This window comes from Lachnellula hyalina, assembly GCF_007821495.1.
Source record: "Lachnellula hyalina strain CBS 185.66 chromosome Unknown contig00021, whole genome shotgun sequence".
Taxonomy (NCBI): Eukaryota; Fungi; Ascomycota; class Leotiomycetes; order Helotiales; family Lachnaceae; genus Lachnellula; species Lachnellula hyalina.
The window spans coordinates 226,087-248,960 of record NW_022157135.1 but is presented as its reverse complement, the minus strand read 5'-3'; the positions used below and the strand labels follow the sequence as shown (position 1 = coordinate 248,960).

Genomic DNA, 22,874 nt, shown 5'->3' with positions numbered 1-22,874 from the left:
CCACTAATCAGACCCTACACCGGTGTTTGGTGGGGCGCTTATGTTAAAGGTGTAGAAATCGGTAAAATGGGGTCAAAATCACGATTCAGTCAATCACAACACCCCACTTCCAAAAACCGGTTGAGGAATTTATTTTATACTGATAGTATTTATATGAGAACAATCTACGAAACAACCTATAGTATAATCCGAATATAATCTGAGCATAATCCGGTCTCGAATTATTTCTGCCAAATAGGACCTAAGAAATCCACTAGTAGATACTCAGTAAACGATGTAGCGCGCTGTCATAATATAAAGCTGCAAAATATGATTTCGGACCGGGAGATCATAGTGATTATGGAGGTTATGGACAAAATTAGAAAGTAGAAATGATATTGTTTTTCCTTATCTTACTGAATTCCTGCCGATTTGGAAAACTGGGAGTCATTCCATCAATTCAGTGAATCATCCTTAACGGATTGAAACATATGTTCTTATGTCTTTATGGATCACCATATTTGACTTCAACATCTCTCACAAAGCTGATCGGGTCTTTGAGGTCTACCCATCCACAATATGGCTTCGACACCGAGTATCCAATCATCCTCTGAATATTTTCCGGCATCTTCCGCACTTCCTCGATAGGATTTGCCAGGAACTGATTCTCCTCCTATACACGATTGTTAGTATAGCAAGCTATATAGGTTACGAAAGCAAGCGACGTACCTGGCGGAGATAGCCACGACACATAAACGAGCCAAACAGCGTGCGCGTTTGGTCAGTTGTCGTATTAGCAGAGCCTTGAAGTTATGGTTAGTAAACATTGATACGAAGAGAGGATGTATATTACCACCGTGGTAACAGCTGGCAAGCATCAGAAATACGTCTCCTGGTTCCATCTCTGCAAAAACGACCTTTTTCTCGTCACCAGGTCCATGTGTTGAGTCGTCCAAGTGCGAGCCGGGGATGAATCTGGTTGCTCCGTTCGCTGTAGTAATTTTGGAGGCAGCCATGAAAATCCCAAGAGCAGTATCCCGCCCGGGCGTGTATTGTTCGGCGGTGATTTTCGGAAGGTTGGTGTGATGCAATATGTCATCGCGATGAAGGCCTTGGGCGCGAGCTCCTGGGCCAATTGCAAAGACAGAAGTGGAATTCAGTTGTGGGAGGGATTCATAAGTTTCCTTCTTGTCACCAACCCAGCTGGTTGATGTTGTTGTAAGGAGTCGCTTACTGACTTCCACGTAAAGGGGATGAGCTAATACTTTCTCGGTGTATAAGGGTGCTTTCGCTGGCAGCCCATTGACTCCTATTTGTTTGTTAGCACTTCAAGTCAATTTCTCCAAGTTCATTAGCTCACGGCGCGTCTCCTTTGGAAAGAATTCCCCTTCCCATGGTACATCTGCATCAAGGTAAGGCTGGACTTGCTTGAGCATCGCGGCGACAGCCTCACGGTCTACTAGGTTGCGGATGAAACAGCCACCATTTTCGATGAGTGACTTGACGAGCTCATCGGCCGTTGCAGAGGTCGCATCGAAGCTGCCGATCATGACCTTGCCGGTTGGGACCGTGTCATCAACTGTTGCATGCATCTCGAATACTTCAGCGAAGGAGCTTTAGAATATTGTGTGTCTTAAAATTCGAATATATGGTACACGGAGACTGCAATATTATAAAGACTGTACCGTGAGGCGGTACTAGGACGGCTCTTAACTACGTCTTTTGTGAGACAAGTGTGGTTGTCTACAATTTATAATAAGTAATTTAGTTGCGATCAGTGGTGTATGTTAGGATCTTATTTCGTGGCCAATTACCCCGCACAAGGGAGCAGATAACAATTAAGACGAATGCATATTATAAAGGGTGAGCACCACCCCACGATCCCGATTCAGTAGTCGACAGCGACGGCGAAGCTTGTTGTCTAGTACGACTCTAGCGCGAATGCCGCACGAATGATAAACTAGATAGATTGGGTCAATTCTTGCCAACCTTTCCTTCTGCCTTTTGTATTTCGTGCATAGACTATCAGATTGTTAAGAGGATATACTTTTCTATATTATGTTGGAACCATAAAGGAAGGCCGCAGCGAGCTCATCTCCTAGCCTTGAAATTAGACATTGTTATCGTTTGTTTGTTTTATTCATAGTCCGATCCAGGCCAATGGCCTATTTAAAGCTAGCAGTGCCACCGCTTATCTCTGTCCCGAAAGGAAGCCAGATGAATCGTGCCGTGCCCTACTAAACAAAATATATACAACTCAATTGCGTACAAATTCTTCAGCCTCGCGCTGTCAACTTTTATCTTCCTGACTGCTTCTTCTATCCTATCCTGATTCTATTCCTTCTACCACTCTCGTTCGGTCCCAGCAATACGCCAAACATAAAAGAATTCTCATTCCCCAAACACCAAAAGTTTTCCTCCAAGATGGTTAAAAATTTGCAGGGTCTGTCGGCTATTATTACAGGGGGCTCTCGCGGTATAGGTGCAGGTATTGCGCTGGAACTCGCGAGCCGTGGGGCAAACGTCCTCATCACATACCAAAGTGCTTCGTCGCAAGCTGAGGAAGTCTCCGCCAAGATTAAAGCCCTCGGGTGCGAAGCTTTGATTGTGCAGGCCGCCGGCAATGACAAGGAGGCACCAGCTCGCATTGTGAAGGCTGCTGTAGAGAAATGGTCTCACATCGACATCATCATCAACAATGCCGGCGCGGGCGATGACTGTTTGCTTAAAGATATGACCTACGATCTATGGGACAAGGTGTTCAATACGAATGTACGGTTGGCGACGTTTCTTGTGATGGAGAGTATGCCGTACCTTGGAAAGGCGCCACGTATTGTGAACATATCTTCCGTTATGGCGCGTATGGGCGGCGCGTACGCGACGGCGTACTGCGCGTCGAAAGCGGCCTTAGAGGGCGTCACTAAGGTGTGGGCCACAGAACTCGGGCAGAGTCATAACGCCACGGTGAACTGTGTGAATCCCGGACCGGTCGGCACGGATATGTGGTTACGGGATACTGGGGCCGATGTGCTGGCAGAATGGGATATAAAAATGAAGGAAACGCCAGCGGCGCCTAGGATTGGGACTGTAGACGACATTGCCCAGATTGTGGCATTCCTAGCGAGTGAGGAAAGTCGATGGAGCACAGGGAGCACAGTCAATGCTAATGGGGGCTTATGCTTTGTGTGAGATGAGCTGGTCACGAGTGTATGTAGATATGCCAGAAACCAGCTAATCGCATTATTTACTGAGTGTCACTTAATAAGTAGCTTTTAAATACGGCGTCAAGAGTGTCTATCCTTCTGGTTATTCCAACTATATTGTAGCAACTCAAGAAACATAAAGAGATTGGTTTGGTCCTATTATATGCTTAAGTGACTGGCCAATGCAAAAGTCAAGGTCCTATCACAAGTCACTTTTATCAACTATATTGTCGTTAACAGCACTCGGTGCTGGGCGAGTTAAGCTCGAGTCCACTAAGTCCCTGATCCTTTCGAACCCAAGTCTCTTCTTCATATTCTGATTCGATTTGTGACTTGGCGAGTTATGTCCTGTGTACTTTCATTTCATAATAATCTATTGATACTGAATTTGATAACCAGCAACGAGTTCAAAAATGACCTTCTATAGTCATCAGAGCTGTAATTTTGCACTAAATAAGCTTAAACTCAGGCGGCCGAATGATTCCACATAAGACCCTTCCCTATCCTCTACAATCCAGCTGCTTATCATCTATACTATAGGCTTTATCCAGTCTAATGAGCCTTATGCCATACTTCTCCCGGGATTGCACCCGGATATTCCAAAATTTCGTTCAGCGCCTCCCTGATTATTTGAACCCCCTGCTCCAACTCCTCATCTGTCATTACCATGCTCACGCCCATCCTCAAACGGCCTTCTAACGGATACAGAAGCAGTCCTTTACTCAAGCACAAGCCTCCGATCCTCCTTGCCGTCACCTTCCGAGACGGATTCTCTCTAATAGGGATGCTGAAATCTGCCCCACGAACCTGGATATCTGCTACAAAAGGATGCTCCCACAAATCCTGTGTCAATTCCGAAAACTTGTCTCCGATATGCTTCGCTCGTTGCGCCATATTCTCCCCATCCAGGACCTCTAGTGCCGCTTCAGCAGCTGCCATTGCCATAGGTGTATGTGCGAACGTCGATCCGCTCTCATATGGCCCAACGACGGACATCATAGCCTCGTCACCTAGGACGAATGATGCGGGATAAACACCACCGGTCATGGATTTGCCAACAACGAGCAGATCAGGGCGGACATCGGGGCCCAGGTGATTGAAAGAGAAGAATTTTCCTGTTTTGCAAGAGCCCATGCGGACTTCATCGGCAATGAAAGGGATGTTGTATTTCTTACAAAGGTCATAGACACCCCGGGAAAATGAAACTTCTTCTTCGTATGTGCTAGAGATGAAATACGTTAGTAGCCTAAGTCAAAGAGAAGAAGTAAGGGTAAGGATATATAGGGTTACACACTTTCCGGTGTTGCGGATACATTCCAAGATCACTGCTCCCACACATGCATGGTGCTCTTGAAGACAAGCCTCCATGTCTTCTATGTGCCCATATCGCAGTAGCTGCTTAGTGGTGGGGTTTACATTGGTGTGTTGCGCGCTGTCAAGGCCATAAGCTATCGGAATTATGTCAGTGCTAAATCTAACTTGTCTCGCTCTTGATTGACGCACCTGTTCTTGCGGGGCTAGGGTCTTGCAAGTTCCAGACTCCTGAAGACAATCCGTGGTAGCTGTCCGAAACAGCCAGAATCAGTACCTTGTCCGAAGGGATACCCTTCACATCATGCGCGTAGCGCCTGGCAATCTTGCAGGCTAGATCAGCTCCCTCGGCGCCAGTGACCATAGCAGAAATATTGTCATATTTGAATCTTTTGCACATCATCTCGGCAAAGACCGGCCAGCGCGAGTTGTGCGTTGAGGTGTTGATGAGATATGCTAAGTTTATAACTCAGCCATTGTCTAGGAAGATGTTACATTGGGCGCAACGTACCCTTATTGATCTGCTTTACCATGGCCTCAATAATCGTCGGATGACAGTGTCCTTGGTTGCAAGCGCTGAACATGCAAATGAAATCGAGATATTCTTTGCCATCCACGTCCTACACATCACTTTAGTCCTCTTTCCCAATAGCGGGGAGCTCTGAAGAGATCATTCACGGACCCATAACTTTGCACCTTTGCCTCTATCCATGAAGGCGGGTAGAGGTGTGAAACCTCCCACGGTGTACTGCGCCTCGATATCAAGCAGGTGCTGGGACGCTTTCGTCAGTACAACTTGTTTACGTTGGACTTCAGCAGGGGCGATGTGAGTGCTGTCCACTGGCACAATGCTTGCACCCGCATGATTGATGGCGTCAATGGTAATTGGCGTCATTTTGGAGACTGTCGCTGAGTTGTTGTAAATCAAAGGGTTCCGTAGAAGGTCTTCTCAGGAAATGCAAAGTTGGAAAGGTCGAAGTGATTGAAATTTATTAACAGCTAACGATCGTTCAATATTTGAGACTCGTGTGACTTTGGCTGTTCAAAAGTATTTATTTTCTGAAACTTGGAGAAGTAATGCGCTACATGGGACAGTATAGGTAACTAACAGCGATCAGCATGGGTATCAGATGTAGCCGCGATCATTTATAGGTATTGGCGCGAATCATGTAATCTTAGTCTGATGACTTGGGCGGATGTGGAATTTAATAATATTTACGTAAATATCAATCCCCTAATGTGAACCAGACTTCCGACTTCAAGGCGCTGTCGATTGCCACAATCGGTCGTCGGTGGTGGCATCTACAAAGCAATGCATCGCTTCCGCCATCCGCATTTAGTACGCGACTGATAACGCCGATGGGCCTATCACCATCTTGCCGGAAGATCTACCCTATCTCATCTTGACCTTGTTATGTAATCCTTCATCTCCATACTTTCAACCAGTGGCTTTTACAAATGTACTACGCAAGTTAAATGTCATATCCATACTCGTTTCTAGCATGTTGCTTACTCCATTGCAACAAGTTTGCGCTATAGAAAACCACTTCTGAGATCGTGCTATTACTTTATATGTGTGCTTATAGCTACGTTGCTGACCCAACTCTAGAATCCATCTTTATACGGCGCTCTCTGCTACCTCTATACTTTGTAGATCTCTACAACTCATCCGCCCCTGATGTCTTCTCCACGCCGTGACATCAGTTTCAAGACGACCGATGGCTTGGAGTTGAGAGGCTGGTTTTATCCAGCAGGAAACAAAGCCCCCACTGTGATACTATCTCATGGCGTGCGTACATCTCTTCACCTTTCCTATTGTTATGCTCGTCTATTCACTATATATCTCTTACTTTCCGGTTCCAAGTCATAACCGTCGTTGTGGTCTACTAATACTTGCTCTATCCCATAGCTCACCGGGATCAAAGAACTCTTCCTAGACGCATTCGCGGCTCGGTTTCAGGCTGCCGGCTTTGCCTCCATTGTCTATGATTGCCGCAATTTTGGCGCCAGCGACGGGTTGCCCAGATACGAAGTCAATGCGTTTCACCAGATCGAAGACTATCATGACGCTATCACTTTCGCTACGACTCTAACTGAGGTCGATCCTGAGCTAATTGCAATCTGGGGCTCCAGTTATAGTGGTGGGAATGTCATTCAAGCGGCTGCCGTTGACAGACGTGCCAAAGCTGTCATCGCACAGGTCCCTTTTGTGTCGGGCAATAGCAACGCACCTATACTGATGCCAATCATGCCAGCTATACTTGCTGACCGTGCTGGAATTGCAGCTGGCAAGGCTGGAGAGATAGTTTCGGTCGTGGCAAGCAGTCTAGACGAGGCAGAGTCTCGGGCCTCGACGAGCATCCTTCCAGAGGCAGATGCGTACAAATTCTTTGTGCACTCTGCCCTTCCCAATGGCGTCAAATGGGAGAATAAAATCACACTGCAGAGCCTATTCAAGCTGTTGAAGAATGAGCCTCGAGCATACATCCATCGGATCTCTCCCACGCCGTTCTTGATGGTTGTTGCAGAGGAGGATACCGCAGTGCATGTGCCGACTCAGCTTGCCGTGTTTGGTGAAGCTGGGGAGCCGAAAGAACTATTTTTCATGGCTAAAACGGGGCACTTTGACCCATACAGCGGGCCTGCGTTCGAGGTTAATGTTGAAAGACAGATTAGATTTTTGAAGATGTATTTAACGTGACTAAGCATGTTATCATAATTGGACTCTGTAAATTAGAAGAGCTGTACGCTCAGCTAGTGTAGCTAAAAGTTTAAATACTATAGAGAGTCTCTAATTTTGCTGAAGCATAGCTAGTATAGACACTATAGCTGCTATAGAGCATATATAGTAAGACTAAAAGAGTTAAGCTTCTTCTATAATTAATTTAACTATATTATGTCCTATCTTATCTTATTATTATATAGCTTACTTTACATGTACTATAACCGTTTTAATGATTACAGGAGCAGTCCTCCTGATGTTCTCGGTGAGTTACTCTTCTGAAAAGGGAGGAGTAATAATAGAGGGTAGATGAGAGTGTTCGACGTTGATAAGACGGATGTAGCAGTCGACAGCGAGCACCGCGATAACGCTACTGTGGCGTGCAAGGTTTTAGGCATGTCCAATCACCAAGCGTGATGCTTCGATTATGATCCATACCCTGCAATCAAGAGGCGACGAATACGACAGGGCAAAGCTTAGTTCAATGCCGGCTGATGAAATTCTCGTGGAGAATTTAGGAAACTAACAGCGCAATACTGGCATTTGTTTCAGATGGCTAGATTCTTAGCAATAGTGTGCATATTTTGAAAATTTTCCGACAGGACTAATATATTCGTGTCTCTTGTCTCTTGACTGCACACCATGTGAACTTTGCAAATTCATACATGCGATTCTTCCTCGCCTAGCAAACATGTCGCACATCCTAAAGTAAGAAATGACACCAATCTCGAATCCAGTTCAAAGCGTTCCCAATCCTAATGCTAACCCATCACCATCTTCAGTCTGGAAGGCCGAGTTGCTATTGTAACAGGCTCCTCTTCAGGAGTTGGTCGCGCTATCGCAATTGCGCTGGCAAGCGAAGGCGCCTCGGTGATATGCAGCGATTTGACGCCTGAGTTGCGTCTTGGCGGATACGAGGTCGTGACAGCGCCTACGCACGAGGTAATCGCAAAGACGGGCACAGCAATCTTCAGAAAAACAGATGTCGGCTCGCCGGAAGACATGGAATCCCTGGTTGCATCTGCCATTGCAGAATTCGGCAGACTGGATATGTATGTGAGATCAGACTGTGCAGAAACGCATTTTGGTTTGACAAAGTTGATGGAAACGGTGGCTAATTTTATGGAAGCTTGGTCAACAACGCAGGAATCTTCTGCGGGCAGAACAGGATTGCAGAAGAGTCGGTAGAAGCATTTGACAAGACTATGGTAGGGCATTCCAATTGAGATCATCATGATTATAAAAAGTCTAAATCCACCTTAGGCCATCAACACGCGAGGCACCTTTCTCGGCATGAAATATGCCATTGCACAGATGATGAAGCAAGAACCACGGTCCTCCGGAGACCGTGGCTGGATTGTCAATATATCCTCGATTGGTGGCGTAGTAGGTTTATCTATGGAACGTATGCTGGCCGTTTTTCTCTCTACCATTTCCCCTGTCCGTTTCATGATAACAGTAACTGATGCTCAGAAGCGTCTTATTGTGCGAGCAAAGGTGCCGTGACAAACTTGACCCGGCAGGTAGCGCTTGACTACGCTCCCGATAAGATCCATATCAATGGTGTGTGTCCCGGCTTTTTGAAGACCGCAATGGTTCGTTCTGCGCTGGAAGACCCAGCCCTCCACGAGGAGCTGCATAATGCATCACCATGGCCACATTTGGGCCTGCCAGAGGATGTAGCGAAGGCGGTACTATTTCTCTGCGGCGACGGTGCGAGCTGGATGACAGGAGTAATGGTGAATGTGGACGGAGGGTACTGTGCAAGATAGTGGCGATCCAGGTTATTAAGGGTCCAAATAGATGTTTATACCTAAATTCAATATTACTTAACAGTGTATACTTTGCTAAGAGTTTAGTAATAAAGGTATAGAGGATTATATGTTTACAATGAATACTTACGCTAACTAAGCTCCGGCCGACTAAGTCTATAGCTTTACAATTATAGCACTTTATAGGATGAGTAGTTTTATTTCTTTATTAACCTACTTCTAAATTATAATAGTCTATCTCCTGACAGGGTGGTGTTAGGATCAGGGCTGTATCCCGACCTTTCTAGTCATGTGATCTAGTGTAGCTTAGTCAGCAAAGAGGCATAACCTCTTCGCGTCAACACCACCATGAATGCTAAGCAACATCAACCAGAATCAAGTCTATACTACGAGTAGGGAAGTGATCACGATATCAACACCTGTGATACCAACAGGTAGAGAGATTGTAATACAAGGGTTAGATAATAGGAAGTTATAACTTATAGTATTTAATAAGCTAACCTCCAGAGATTTAAGAAGCCCAGAGTGAAAACCTTTAAATATATAACATTAAGATTGAAACGAGGCTAAACCGGAGCGTCCACATGTATCGCGTGATCGTATCCTGACACATTTGTATCGCGGAGTTGGTGAGAGGTCCGGAGTTACGACATGGGATGGTAGATGCTTGCACTTCGGAATTCCGCGGGGTTCCTTTCAGGGAAGGGGGGGGGGGCATTGACTATCTAGCTCAAGACTATATATAAGAAGTAATTACTTGGTCTTACTATTCTGATATCCCCCACCGCCACACCATTCATTCTAGGATCCCTCTTCCAGCCTGAACAAAGCCATGACCGACAAGAAGATGTCATCCTCGAAGCGGACCGTTCTCATCACTGGGTGCTCAGACGGCGGTTTAGGCGCCGCTCTTGCACTCACCTTCCACGAAGCTGGCCTGCACGTTTATGCTACAGCTCGAAACCCTTCCAAAATGTCTAAACTCGCAGCTCTAGGCATCGAAACGCTAACGCTCGACATATTGTCTGAATCTTCAATCGCCGCCTGCAGAAGCAAACTTTCTAGCCTTGACATTCTGGTGAATAACGCTGGCAACCGTAACTAACCCCTTTCTCTTTCCTCCTCATTCTGGCTATATTTAGGACACCCACTAGTGTTTCATCATCTCTTCTCTAGCTCTTTACCAATACTTCAATACTAACTGTTGTAGAAATGACCATACCTGTATCCGATATCTCTATTCCCGAGGCCAAGAACTTGTTTGACATCAACGTATGGGGTCACATTGCCATGACGCAGGCGTTTCTGTCGTTACTGGTGAAGTCCAAGGGCATGATTGTCAACCAAACATCTTGTGCGTCGATTGCTGCTATACCATTTGCATCAATATATTCGGCATCGAAAGCTGCAATGGCAATGTTTTCGAATACTATGCGGCTTGAGCTGCAAGCCTTCGACATTACCGTCGTTGAATTAAAGACCGGAGTTGTACAATCTAACTTGATACATAATCAAAAGGAGAACAAGGAATTGTCTTTGCCGGAAGACTCAATCTACGCGCCTGCGAGAGAGCTGGTGGTGAAAGCGATGCGACAAGATGACTTTGAGGGTGTTGGTACGAGATCGCAGCAGTGGGCAGAACTCGTTGTACAGGACTTGTTAAAGAACAGCCCGCCGCCGGTTATTTGGAGGGGAGAACAGGCGATGTTAGTTAGAATTGGGACATTGTTACCATTCGGAATGCTTGACGGAACAATCAAGAAGATGACAGGCCTGGACAAAATTGAGGAGAAGGTGAAGAATTAGAATAGGGTGTGGTTGTTTTGTGCTAGGAAGATTATCCTCATAATGTATTTGTAAATGAGACCTAAGATAGTCGCTCCATGTTAATAGGTTACTTACCCTTAAGTTGGTAGGTGTTCTATGGTAGCCCAGAGACTTGCATTTGCATGCTCTTCAGAAGCTCAACTATTTTGCCACTCTGTAACACGTTATGCTAACTCGGCCTACGCACGAGAAACTAAAAGTATTGCAAGAAGCTAAGATGTGCTAAGCCTATTGTAGATATAAAACACGCAAGTTTACAAAAATCCGAAGGGGTATATTTCGCTTAAATATTACCCAAATACATTAGGTATTTTAACATCAAACTGTCTTGCCATTATAAAATTTTCAGTCTCTCTCTAAAGGCATGACAACATTTTCTTCGACAGTGTCTCGCAAATTTGCTTCCTGGAGGGATGTACAAGACGTCGTTGGAAACCTCCAAGTCAGCCGTACCTTGGTGGCGTCTGCTGTGACCATGTAAATCATCTGCTGATCTGTGATCTAACCGAGCTGCGGACTTCAACTTGAAGTCCCCACATTGGAACTTGTAAACCCGGAGCCTTGCTTTTTTGATCCAAGAATGGAAACAGAGCCGCTCAAGGTATCACTTTATATATCGAGATGTATTTTGGTCAAGCAATTCTTTGGCCTTCGAGAAGAAGATTACGAACTGCCATCTGATGGGCGAGATCCAGAGCCAAGTAAAATAAGGGAGCAAGACGTGTCGCTCTCACTAGGGGCCTCGGACATACCACTAGTCAAGTACCCATGCAGGGCAAAAGCAATCTACTCATATGAAGGCAACCCAGATGATCCTCATGAGATCAGCTTCAACAAGAACGAAATCATCGACGTTTCCGACGTGTCAGGGAGATGGTGGATAGGGATGAACAAAAACGGGGATACTGGCATTATACCCTCGAACTACTGTATCCTGCTCCAAGTGTTGTGTTTTTTTGGGGGATATAATGAATTGAAATGCCGCGTTATGAACGAAATATTCGCACCGGAAGAGATCCTTCAAAGTTCGTTCACCTCAGAATGTGATTTCTAGAAATTTTCAACCCTGGCATCATGGCAAGGTGGTAGACATGCAAGCTGGAAAGCACAATATCTGAATACATATTGCCGAGATTTCTTCTCTGCTAGAGATCATAACATCCAAATGCCTCAAAATCAAATTTGTCCGTCTGGGCTTTGACCCATGTTAACTGATTCGACTGGAGCAGTAGGGTTTTGAACATGACTCTAAAAACAGTTATGAAAAGAAGCGAATTGGATTATTGTCTAAGATACAGAAAGAGCCACTAGGCTGAAGACTTTTGATACGGAGCCTGTGTCTCATGCAACGGATTTGGAATGTAAGCGTGTATACACAGCGCGGACAGCATTGCCAGTCTTTTACTTGGAGACCGCAGGCTATAGCACACCTCGAAGTAGCATTTTCTTCCTGTTGTCACCCATATAAACATTGGTCATGTCTCGATAGCTAGCTAGTATTCCTACCGCGACCTCCAACAAGCACCTGCAACGGGCATATCGTTCTTCTCATCATCGACGTCATCATTCATACTCTGAATCCATTCTCCTTCCCTAATCATACTATCCCGTTCAATCTGCGCCATGACACTCAACTCCATCAACATCCCCTTCACAAGACGCCGACATCCATCCACTACAACAGCCAGACTGGATCCCTTATCAGGGGTCTCCAAGCCCCTCAATTGCTCTCTCCACACTTCCAACTTCTTGCCCAAGATAAGACAATCGTCCTTCCACGCCCCCTCAATTTCTTCCACAAAGATAATATCCGCATCTGCGTCGTTTTCGCGCGCAGCAATCGTACCTTGAGAGCGACTAAGCCATCTCTCAAACCTCCTCACAACACGCGAGTATTTCCCCCCACTGTCCCCAAGATTCCATACCCCAGAAATAACCTCATCAAGCACCTGCACCCTCTCATCCAGCCCCCACCCAGGCGTACCAGCTTCTTTCCACTTCCTCAACGCCGCAGCGTTCACCTTGCCTATTGCATCAACCTCCTCTTGCACTAGCACATCATTCCTATCCACCACCTCCTGGAACCGTTCCCCTAACTTCTTCTTCGCGCTGGCCCGCCATTGGCTGTCCACGAGTCCGACATCTTTATGCAAAAGATGCAATTGCAGCAGCTCGTTTTGCAGCTTTGCAGTCTCGGCCGAGATGGCGATGTTGGAGGGCAGTTTGCTCGGTGAGGGCGGGGCTAGGAAGGCTGCTGGATGGGGTTTTGGGGCTAGGTTTTTGGCGGGCGAGAAGTGCTGTTGGAGGGTTGAGAAGTTCGGTTTGCGAAGCTGGGGGGGCTCGAGTCGGGGAGCGGGCTCTAGAGCGGTAGAGGTGTTTAACGTAGAGCTTAACGTAGAGGAGGACTTGTTTCTCGTGTGGCCTTTTGGTCGAGTCGTGTTTGAGGGGAGGGTATTGCTTGTAGATGAATTTCGTACATGTCGGAATTGTGTGACTGGTGGTCGTGAGCGGTCTTGCTTCACGGGCTCTGTGGTATGTGAGGCGGGGTTGCCATTGCGACCGCTTGTTGAAGGCCGTCGTTGCAATTCGGTGGTGACTGGTTTGCTGACACCGGCTCGAGTTGAAGGGGGTCTAATTGAGGGTTTACTAGGTATGCTGGCACTTGAATTGGGAGGTCGTGTGACTGTGGATGTGCTCCGTGTTGGGCGGTTGACCGTGGGGAGACGACTTGGGGACTGGCTGCTCCGCGTAGTAGGTGCGGGCTTGAGGATTATATTGTTCTCTTTGGGGTCGGCAGTAGTTGATCTACCAGGTCTGCTCCCATTTTCTGCTGGCTTGCGGAGTGAACGCGTTCGTGAAGGTAATGTTGACATCGCTGCGTTGTTGTTTATTGACTCGGAGTTGGCGCGAAAGCTTAGTCTTAGAAGCGACCAAAGAACGTGAACCTTAGGTCCGATGTTCTATAAATCTCTCAGAAATGTGGAATAGTCAGGTAGATACAGATACGTATTTACATTGATGCTAAAGAGCTAAATAGCATAATTACGCTTCTATTTAAATTTCTGCTTCCTGATCGATTAATTGTGAGTAACTGGTTGGAGGTATGTATCGGAGTTTCTTCGGCCTATACTCCATCCTCCTTGATTATCATCTGAAGGTGCAGAAGTCTCAACTTTCAAGTACCCCGTCCGAGCTGCCTACTGGTAATCATACAACTCATCTGCATGCCCTATGCATGCAGAATAATTGGTATAAAGGATAGGACTCGGTATATGACTATCGGTACGTAAAATTATCAAAACAGGATAATGAGCGGCATCCCAAAGTCCGCGATTGCCTCCGAAGCATTTCCACCAAGGAATTTAGCTATGAAGCCTCCATCTGATAACTTCCAAAGTATAGGTACGCTTCTTGCGCATGTTCTGAAATCTGTTCCCTTCCTACGCCATTACACATATTCCCTACGCGTACAAAACGGGATCTGCCTGGTGGGGCACCACACGATTAACCAAGGCAAGGCAGCAGATTCCATCCCTCTCGCTTAAAAAAGGGGGCATTGCATCTCGGAAATCCGTTTTCCCCCGCGCAGTTACTCTCTCATTAGTAAATCAGACTGGGATGTGTCTTTACCAATTCTGGGGTTAAGCGGCCATGGTGAAAATTACATTACCCGGGTACATGATTCGACAAGCACGGCGTAATCTGGTTTTGGAATCCTATTAGCTGTCTTGAGACTGTCGCCATGAATACAGTGCGGGTGCACAAGCTTAGGCTAGGATTCTTGTTGTATTGTTGTATAACGTTCTGGAGATTGAGGGCCATGCTAGCCCCTATCAAGCCATGGCCATACTGTTTGAAAATCAGTATGCGCTTCAGGAAAGAACGACAGGAAGCTTACAGACCTCACTTTAGACATAGTAGTTTACTGGGGGTGGTGGTGATGGTATACGACGAGGGCTCTCAGCTATTTGACTCGTGGCTGAAACATCCCATTTTCGTGTTGATTGCTTCAATATATCTGCGGCCAACCCCCACCTCACCTCCAACTCCACGTGCCCACTTTTCGGAGCCGTGCTAGAAATGCGGCGTTACAAGCCCATCGCAATGTGGAGGTCTTATCCTGAAGCTCCTCCACCGCTCGAGAATTACATCTCCTCCACGGCACAAATTTCATCCAAGACTTTACCCATAGATGGCCCTATATCCCACACATCCCTGCGATCACATAGCTTTCTCATCCAATATATGAACTGCGTCTCAAGTTGATCAACGTTATCAAGATCTTCCGGTGTCGATAGGGATTCATGAGATATATGTATCTCGAGAGGATCGTAAATGTCCAGTGCGGTGATAATACAATGCACCACGCTCCTTGCAGGGTCGTACACTTTGGTGTATTTGTTGACGCCAGGTGGCGGACACACCTGGCTTTGTAGTTCAGCAATGCTGAATCGCAACGCCTGCCACAAAATAATGAGGATTTTGAATCCTTGCACGGTTGTCCATGGTCCCTCCCAAGGCGGTGAAACTGTGCTTGTTCCCATTTCGTGCATCGCCGTGAGCATTTCGTCCAAAATGGCAATAAAGCCATTTTCTGCGATCGGTTTCCGTCTATTACTTGAGCCTTCATCACGTTCGATAATTAGCAAATTTTTGTTGGGCATATTTAGTATGAAGCAGTCTGATAGGAGTTGTTTGATGCTTGTGGATGTGCTCGCTCGAGAGAGGTTGAAGGCTGCAAGCCCACCAACATCCAGATTGTCGAAATAGGCGCGGGGAGGTTTGCTTACCTGAACGTCGCGACGATACGTAGTCACCCAAGTTTAAATGCACGCTCGTAGCTAAACCAGCAGCTGGGCTGGCCTCTATAATTCCGCCAACGAGGAGATCGTCCGGCTTACAGAGACTGATCTTAATAGATAGACATCCGAGCTGTGTAATTCACCAAGTTAGCGAATCCCAATCAAAGAGAATGAAAGCAGAGCCAGAGATTCATGCCCCTTCGAACAAAATAATGATCTACGGGGCTCTAGATCTCCAATGCATAACCTGTTGGAAGGAATGAAGAACTTACTATCACAGCATGCCAAAGAGAAACGCACGTAGAGTCGCAGGATGAGCAAGATCTATCAGTAGCAATTGATAATATTGAAACAATTGCCGTCGAAACCTTCGCATTTTGAGATTGGCTCAAAATATGGAAGGGGGATGGGTCTGCAAGAGTCGGCGGCAGCTGATAGTAGCTTCGAGTGAAGTCTCTGACGAGGCTCTCTAGACTTGCGACTATGCATAATGTTGCAAAAGCCGACGAAGAAATATTTTTGCGTAGTACCGGGGATGTCGTGTCTATTTTAAACAATCAAATAAGCCACCGATTTCCGCTAAATTTATCTGAAGGAGGCATACGTACTAGACAGTAAAGACTGGGAAGCAACCATCAGGGACTTTATTTGAGCCTGATCTCCCAACATAGCACCATCGCTTGATTCAAGCTGCCTCTGGAGTATTACATGCCACCACTTCGTGGCAGATTCTGCTTCCCATAAAGCTGAATCCATGGGGAGATCCCACTCAAATTCAATAGAGGAAAGCATTGGGCGCATGTTGAAGGATGCAAAGAGATGGAAGTCGAAATAATACAGGGCATAGAGCGCTAGCTTGGTAGATTCTTGGTCGATAAAGAGCTGCCATGTTCTTTGCGTTTCCTCAGGCGAAGCTGATAGACTGAGGCTACAATCCCACGCAGAGACCGCAGGAAAAACCGACTTCTGATGTAATAGTTCGAAATCGCGAAGCGCCTGCATCCATATTAGTGGAGGATTGATACAGCCGAGACTAATCTCACATCTACGACTATTCTGTACATATCCCTGGACTTTGAGATGCACTCCTCGTCGCCTGTAAAAGTTCCATATACAATCAACAGCACGTAACTTTGGAGTACCCACGGTGTTCTGTTTTTACATCATCGTCAGTACAGTCCGTACACGTTTGTCATCCAAGAAAAGCAGGATAGTAGACTGCTGTCGATATATGGCTCTGCGCAGAGAAATTTTGAAAGATTATGCAAAGACCACAACTCATTGGGTCTTGATTGGGAAGTTTCCAAAGCGACATGACTCACCTCCATCTAGGGCGATGCTTTTCGACCTGGGAGAATCAATTAATGTTTCCTGTTCTAGGATGAATATACGTACGAAGAGCTCCACCTCGTGACATCCACATCTCCATAGTTCCCGACTGAGCTTCCGCTTTGCATTGGCATCCAAGACATCCGGTCGATCAGATCTGCTTGCTGAATACATGCACCCAATGGCCAAAACAGCCATCAACAAGACGGAAGGTGATGAGAGAGTACTGAGCGTTGGCGGGTGGAGAATCGGCAACGATGGGTGAAAGAAAGCTATATACGATTGTATATAAGCAGACTTCGTATCCTCCGATAAACTATATCAAAAATGTTAGGTGGCCATGGAGTGTGTGCACGAAGTAGTGTATCTCTCTGCGCGACAGTCTTTGCGCGATGAAGGCATACTAACAGTTCTAAATTCAGAGATTGCTCTGCCCAAGTGATGTCATCCACATCCATTTGAAGACGCAGATCAAATCCAGCACTGCCTTGTCCCGGTTCGCAATGGGCAAATGCGTTCAGACCGAGATTCGGATCAGGGACTATGGGACCTGTCGGAGCTGGTTCAGATTCCGCTGGCTGCAGCTCGACTGCCTTTGGTGATGGAGTCCCGCGTTTGGGGCATTTCAAAGTATGTCTTTTGCAAACATCTCTATCACTTTCTTTAGCACTCTTCGTCACCATTCACACGCACGGGTGTATGATATTTTTTTGTACCTTCTGCTAAATTGCACGTGGCATGTTTGGCACTCAAAGCGAGGCCCTAGGGCACCATCGTGGTCTTCGAGATAGTCAGTTCAGTATCTAGTGGGAGCAGCATACTGAAGTATCACATACGCGTCCGTCTATGCCGCACCAGGTTCTCCTATCCGTGAGTTAGATCAGAGTCATAAAGTCATGTGCGGATGCGGAGTGGGAGTAGATACACTTCGTGTGAATGCACGGGAACAGTCTGGACAAGAGAATGGACGCGCAGGGTTAGGAGGCATCGCGCTCTTTGTATGCAGCTCTTAGTATGAGGGATTCTACCACCCAGATACCGTTATGGAAGGTGCGGTAGATGGGGGTAGCGCACGTGATTACTGAGATTGCGCTAAATCACTGACTAAGCCGACGCGAAATAAAGCCTACGTTGCCTGGCAATCCGAAGTCCTCCCTGTAAGCTTCTTTTTCCATGTCTTCTCTCTTATGTTCTTCATTTCCTCTATATTGCCTCTTTTATACCGAACTACGCGGAATGGCAAGCTTATACGCATAGGGAGCACATATATCTCAGAGGCCAGAATTTCTTTTGTCGCCCCAATTTTCGGCTAATCAGGACAGTCCTCGCTCTTGATGCTTGACCATTGGAAACGGCATAAACATTCTTATCCCTCTATCCTATCACCATTCTATTGTTCTCGCAAGTCTTTTAGAATCGCTTGTTTATACACTATCATATCTACGTCCATGCGTAAATGCGGAAGCTGGTGTCTGGACGCCCGTACGGTTGAAAGAAACCCAAGTCGCATATGGCTCACCGAACCAATTGAAAGATAACTACGGGACAAAACATACGGCTTAGGCATAGATAAGTATTTCAAGATATATTTATGTCTACGATGTTTAAATGTCTACATACAAGCTAGATGTCTAGCAAACGTGCAATATCTTCCTTCTTGAAAACCACTTGCTCATCTTTTCCTTCTAACAGTCCTAGATACCAACTCAGATCCCGGCCATCAAACTCCCGTGCCGAGAAGCCATTTCCCAGATAGCGAAATCTATTCTTGTGCGCTGTCTGAAGGTGGTAGTCCTCCCACCGAGGTTTCAACATATTCTCGAAGAAGTGAATCCGCGATCCAGGCCACATCATGACTTCGCCATCCGTTGTTCCTTGTTTAAACCATGATCGACATGGCTGTGACCAAGCGGTTCTGGGAATAAAGGTGCGGCGATGTTCTTCGAAGTCTGCGACCGCCTCTTGTGTTGGCTCAAACGATGTTACATGCTCGTATGCCATCTTCTCAATAATTTGGATGAAATGTTTAGAGAGGACTTCGGTGATTGGCAGAAAGCTACCGTGCCCATAGGGGCCAAATGGGCCGTTGAAGACTAAATTCATATCAGTAATATACCTTTGGTAACAAAAAGATTCGACTCACTGAGGTAGTTCGGGAAGTTCGGAACAGTGATCGAAAGGTATGTGCTGGGAATATCTTTCCACTCCTCACTCAAGCTCTTGCCACCGCGACCAATGGTGGGATAAGCCGGTTTCCAGCTTACGTCGAAGCCAGTAGCGCACACAATTATATCGACCTTGTGCTCCTTGCCATCAACAGTTTTAATCCCCTCTGGCGTGATCTCAGCGATGCCGTCCAGCACTACATCGACGTCGTCTTGGCATAATGCCTCGAGATATCCATTTCCAGGTGTTGGACGTCTGCAACCCACTGCAAAGTCCTTAGGTATAATTGCTTCAGCAAGCTCTGGCTTGGCCGCCAGTTTTCTTTTCATTTCAGATTCCGCGAACTACATAGTAGTCAGCAATCTTTGCACGTAGGATGAGATATTCAAAAGGACATTCTACTTACTGCGCGTGCAGTAGCCTGCTCTTGGGAGCCGTTCAGAATGAACCGGAAACGCGAACTAATCTCCGATTCGATATTCTTTCGATATCTCAAAGACGTTTCCGGTTCCTCTGCCAGAATATTCTTCTGGGCCTCTGTGTCTGTGAACAAGTCAGCAACACACTTGATTCTTAATGCCCTTTGCAAACTCACACTTGAAATTACCACCATCTTTGCCTGCAAAGTTCGAACCAAAACCGGCTGTGACCCAAGACGAACTTCGGATAAAGCATTTCAGTTTGCCCACCACTGTTGAGAAGTCAGCAATGTCAATATGGCTTTGGTATCAGTGAAGCGAACCTGGAAGTATATTGGGGACAATCTGCACTGCTGAGGAGCCGGAGCCAATCACTGCAACAGTCTTGCCCACCAGCGAGACTGAGTCGTCCCAATTTGCACTGTGGAGCATTGGGCCCTGGAAAGTCTCACGACCCTTGATGTTTGGCCACTTCCATTTACTAGGGAGACATCAGTACTGAAGCTTGCCAATGACGAGAGGATCATACTTTAAGACTCCGCTGGCGTTCACGAGAACGTTACACCTGTCTTCGATTACATCGTCGGGGTTGTCGCCACGCTGGACCTTCACCCGCCACTCCTTCGTGTCTTCTTCCCACCATGCTCCAACGATTTTATGGCTGAGGCGCACATACTTCAGCAAATCGTTTTCAACCGCCAGTTTCTTGAAATATGCAAGGATCTCGGGTGCGGTAGAATAGCTATGGAAATGCCTCACATATTAGTGACTGTTCTGAACTTCTTGGGGCCCTAAGTGGGATGAGGACGTCGAGCGTGTAATTTTGTACTCACTATGCACCCCATTCAGCTGATGGTGCCCAGGACAACTGGTAGACCACAGATGGAATATCGCAGGCACACCCAGGATACCTGTTTTCATACCAGGTTCCTCCAATCTCGGGATTCTTCTCATATATCGTCAGGTCGATGTCCAATCGATTGGTGTCAATGTCATGAGCAAAGTTCAGTGCACTGGCGCCGGCCCCAATAGTGATCACTTTGATTTTCTTTCCAACCCGGTTGGGCTCTTCAAGAACCGTGTACTCCTCCTGTTGCTCCTTCGAGATCGATTCTGGAGGAGATACCGGTAGATGGTTCGGCGAGAGGTGCTGGTTATCCAGAACCTTTTCAACAAAATGCTCCGGCTCCAGAATCATTGGCTCGGCGACTCTACTATCGTCAAGTGCAGTCATGATGAATGTGGGTTTAGAAAGGAATACGATGATCAAAAAAGTTGTGGCAGTATTTTCGAGATTCTATCGCAGGATAACACCTCGTTCTTAGCCTCTGCTGGCTGCAGCCTTGTCAAGGGTCCAGGGATGGGATGGAGGCCGTTTGAGCCCCGCCCTAACACTTGGTGGAGCGCCTAGTGGAGGGTCCGGGGCGGGATTCGAGTGCCTATTTAGATAATTGGGATCTGTCATCGGCTTACCCCGCCAAGTGGTGCTCCACATATGAAGTACAAGTCTCGGGCCGAAGTCTCGGCCTCTAGCTCAGGTCCCGAATACTATCGAGTCGAGTCGACATGGACCGCAAGCTGCAAAAAAGTTCCTTCAATTGATGAGCTGTATCCAGTCTTGATTTTATATCGGGACAAGGTTTGCTGATTTAATCTGCTCTTCACTTCAATCCAACGTCTTCCACGATGAACTCAAATCCAAATGTGCCTCCGCCTTTTGGTGTTTACACACCACTTGTTACATTTTTCCACGAGGATGAAAGCCTCGACCTAGAATCAATTAGCAAGCATGTGCTTAGAATGGCCGAAGGAAAGGTGGCAGGCTTGGTCATCCAGGGAAGCAATGGCGAAGCACCTCATCTCCTACACGACGAGAGAAAATTGTTGGTAGCGACCGTGAAAAGGACTCTGACGGAGAATGGATTCCCTGGCATCAAGTTGATTGTAGGGTGTGGGGCTGCGAGTGTGAGGGAGACATTGTTGTATCTTTCCGAAGCCAGGGAAGCTGGGGCTGACTATGGACTTATCCTACCTCCCGCCTACTGGACAGCCGGAATGTCAGCCCCGGTAATAGAGAAATTTTATCGAGATGTATGCTTTCAAGTCTGTGCATAATTCATCAAAAAGTCTGACTTTATGTGTAGGTTGCAAGCTCGGCAGTCATGCCATTCTTGATATATAACTTTCCAGGTGTCACTGGGGGCATTGATATTAGCTCTGACAGTATCATCAGTCTCGCCAAAGAAAACCCCGCTATTGTCGGCGTCAAGTAAGTAAATCTAAAATTCGAGAATTATCTTGCATCTTGCATCAGCCTCCATCTTAATATTGATGCCTTTACTGACTCAAGACTTCGTAGGTTGACATGTGGAAACGTCGGAAAGCTCCAAAGAGTCGCATCCGCACTTCCAGGCGGACAGTTTGCTGCCCTAGCTGGAAAATCAGACTTCTGCCTTCCCGTAAGCACCCTTTTAATTCTGGGAATTTTGTCGAGATACCTAGTGCAATCAAATCTATAATTTACTAACTCAAGAGTTTGACAGGCACTTGTCGCAGGATCGCACGGGGTTATTGCTGCCTTAGCAAATCTGGTACCAAAACTTCATTCGGAACTTCTTCGATTATACGAGGCTGGAGATCTCAAGGCTGCCATAGAATTACAATCAAAGCTGAGTAATGCAGACTGGGCACTGTTGAAATCCGGGGTAGCAGGGGTGAAGAAGACAGTTGCTGAGAATTTTGGGTACGGCTGTGGGAAAAGCAGGAGACCACTTGGGAACGGGCCGGCTGAGGTAGCTGCGGAGGTCTCGGGTCCTATTGATCTAGTTGTTGCTCTTGAAAAGAGCCTTTCATGAAGAAATACCTGGGTTGGCTGGTTGGGATGAATGTATCGCGTATGCGTGACGTGCAAGAATTAAAAAAAAACCTTCGAATATTATATCTCAAAATGTAATATAGCTTCTGGTATCTAGCAGAGGTATCTAGCAGAGGTATCTCTACGAAACTCATGTGGCCCATTTTTGCACATGCATGCATTGAGACGCATGTACGTACGTATGGCATACTCATAGCGGCCAAATAAATGCGAGGTGAGGAGGTTTTAGCGAGCTTGACTGTCAAAGTTGGGGTTGCGCGACTGCGACGGGGTTATAAGAGCTCCACTTTGTAACTTGGTAGCAGTTTAAATAATGCTGTGAGTGCTTACTTTGTCCTTTCAATTTTCAATCAAAATACTTACACCGTCTCGTCGTCACTTACAAATCACTCAATGTCCGCTTCTCGTCCCATTATACCCAAATGGGTCCAGCCTGAACCCACGAAAGAAAAATGCATGTTACGCTCAC

At 46.6% G+C, this 22,874-nt stretch overlaps 10 protein-coding genes across 10 annotated transcripts; 5 read left to right on the top strand and 5 right to left on the bottom strand.

Annotated features, from left to right (window-relative positions):
• Window positions 1–484: 484 nt before the first annotated feature.
• swnH1_2 (Dioxygenase) lies at window positions 485–1,571 on the bottom strand (the record flags this gene model as incomplete). Its single annotated transcript, XM_031147693.1, has 4 exons — window positions 485–652; window positions 709–782; window positions 833–1,288; window positions 1,340–1,571. 4 exons carry the CDS (start codon window positions 1,569–1,571, stop codon window positions 485–487), a joined length of 930 nt encoding a protein of 309 aa, XP_031007990.1.
• Window positions 1,572–2,403: 832 nt separating this feature from the next.
• fabG_1 (3-oxoacyl-[acyl-carrier-protein] reductase) lies at window positions 2,404–3,168 on the top strand (the record flags this gene model as incomplete). The annotated part of the gene is made up of 1 exon (XM_031147692.1): window positions 2,404–3,168. One exon carries the CDS (start codon window positions 2,404–2,406, stop codon window positions 3,166–3,168), a length of 765 nt encoding a protein of 254 aa, XP_031007975.1.
• A 3,003-nt stretch (window positions 3,169–6,171) lies between these two features.
• On the top strand, window positions 6,172–7,194 carry af380_0 (Polyketide transferase; the record flags this gene model as incomplete). The annotated part of the gene is made up of 2 exons (XM_031147691.1): window positions 6,172–6,282; window positions 6,403–7,194. The coding sequence occupies 2 exons, from the start codon at window positions 6,172–6,174 to the stop codon at window positions 7,192–7,194; spliced, it is 903 nt and encodes a 300-aa protein (XP_031007974.1).
• Window positions 7,195–7,906: 712 nt separating this feature from the next.
• On the top strand, window positions 7,907–8,987 carry LHYA1_G002715 (putative oxidoreductase; the record flags this gene model as incomplete). Its single annotated transcript, XM_031147690.1, has 5 exons — window positions 7,907–7,923; window positions 7,998–8,267; window positions 8,345–8,423; window positions 8,479–8,620; window positions 8,689–8,987. The coding sequence occupies 5 exons, from the start codon at window positions 7,907–7,909 to the stop codon at window positions 8,985–8,987; spliced, it is 807 nt and encodes a 268-aa protein (XP_031007977.1).
• An 832-nt stretch (window positions 8,988–9,819) lies between these two features.
• Window positions 9,820–10,793, top strand: ayr1_3 (NADPH-dependent 1-acyldihydroxyacetone phosphate reductase; the record flags this gene model as incomplete). Its single annotated transcript, XM_031147689.1, has 2 exons — window positions 9,820–10,084; window positions 10,198–10,793. 2 exons carry the CDS (start codon window positions 9,820–9,822, stop codon window positions 10,791–10,793), a joined length of 861 nt encoding a protein of 286 aa, XP_031007976.1.
• Window positions 10,794–12,316: 1,523 nt separating this feature from the next.
• On the bottom strand, window positions 12,317–13,687 carry LHYA1_G002713 (uncharacterized protein; the record flags this gene model as incomplete). Its single annotated transcript, XM_031147688.1, has 1 exon — window positions 12,317–13,687. One exon carries the CDS (start codon window positions 13,685–13,687, stop codon window positions 12,317–12,319), a length of 1,371 nt encoding a protein of 456 aa, XP_031007979.1.
• Window positions 13,688–14,959: 1,272 nt separating this feature from the next.
• LHYA1_G002712 (uncharacterized protein) lies at window positions 14,960–15,478 on the bottom strand (the record flags this gene model as incomplete). Its single annotated transcript, XM_031147687.1, has 2 exons — window positions 14,960–15,238; window positions 15,311–15,478. 2 exons carry the CDS (start codon window positions 15,476–15,478, stop codon window positions 14,960–14,962), a joined length of 447 nt encoding a protein of 148 aa, XP_031007978.1.
• Window positions 15,479–16,201: 723 nt separating this feature from the next.
• Window positions 16,202–17,628, bottom strand: LHYA1_G002711 (Zinc finger protein; the record flags this gene model as incomplete). Its single annotated transcript, XM_031147686.1, has 5 exons — window positions 16,202–16,612; window positions 16,660–16,768; window positions 16,939–16,964; window positions 17,012–17,261; window positions 17,354–17,628. 5 exons carry the CDS (start codon window positions 17,626–17,628, stop codon window positions 16,202–16,204), a joined length of 1,071 nt encoding a protein of 356 aa, XP_031007981.1.
• A 940-nt stretch (window positions 17,629–18,568) lies between these two features.
• On the bottom strand, window positions 18,569–20,764 carry stcW_8 (putative sterigmatocystin biosynthesis monooxygenase; the record flags this gene model as incomplete). Its single annotated transcript, XM_031147685.1, has 7 exons — window positions 18,569–19,038; window positions 19,062–19,455; window positions 19,518–19,654; window positions 19,707–19,802; window positions 19,854–20,011; window positions 20,060–20,272; window positions 20,364–20,764. 7 exons carry the CDS (start codon window positions 20,762–20,764, stop codon window positions 18,569–18,571), a joined length of 1,869 nt encoding a protein of 622 aa, XP_031007980.1.
• A 452-nt stretch (window positions 20,765–21,216) lies between these two features.
• Window positions 21,217–22,385, top strand: LHYA1_G002709 (putative 4-hydroxy-2-oxoglutarate aldolase, mitochondrial; the record flags this gene model as incomplete). Its single annotated transcript, XM_031147684.1, has 4 exons — window positions 21,217–21,621; window positions 21,675–21,799; window positions 21,890–21,989; window positions 22,074–22,385. The coding sequence occupies 4 exons, from the start codon at window positions 21,217–21,219 to the stop codon at window positions 22,383–22,385; spliced, it is 942 nt and encodes a 313-aa protein (XP_031007982.1).
• Between the last annotated feature and the right edge of the window lie 489 nt (window positions 22,386–22,874).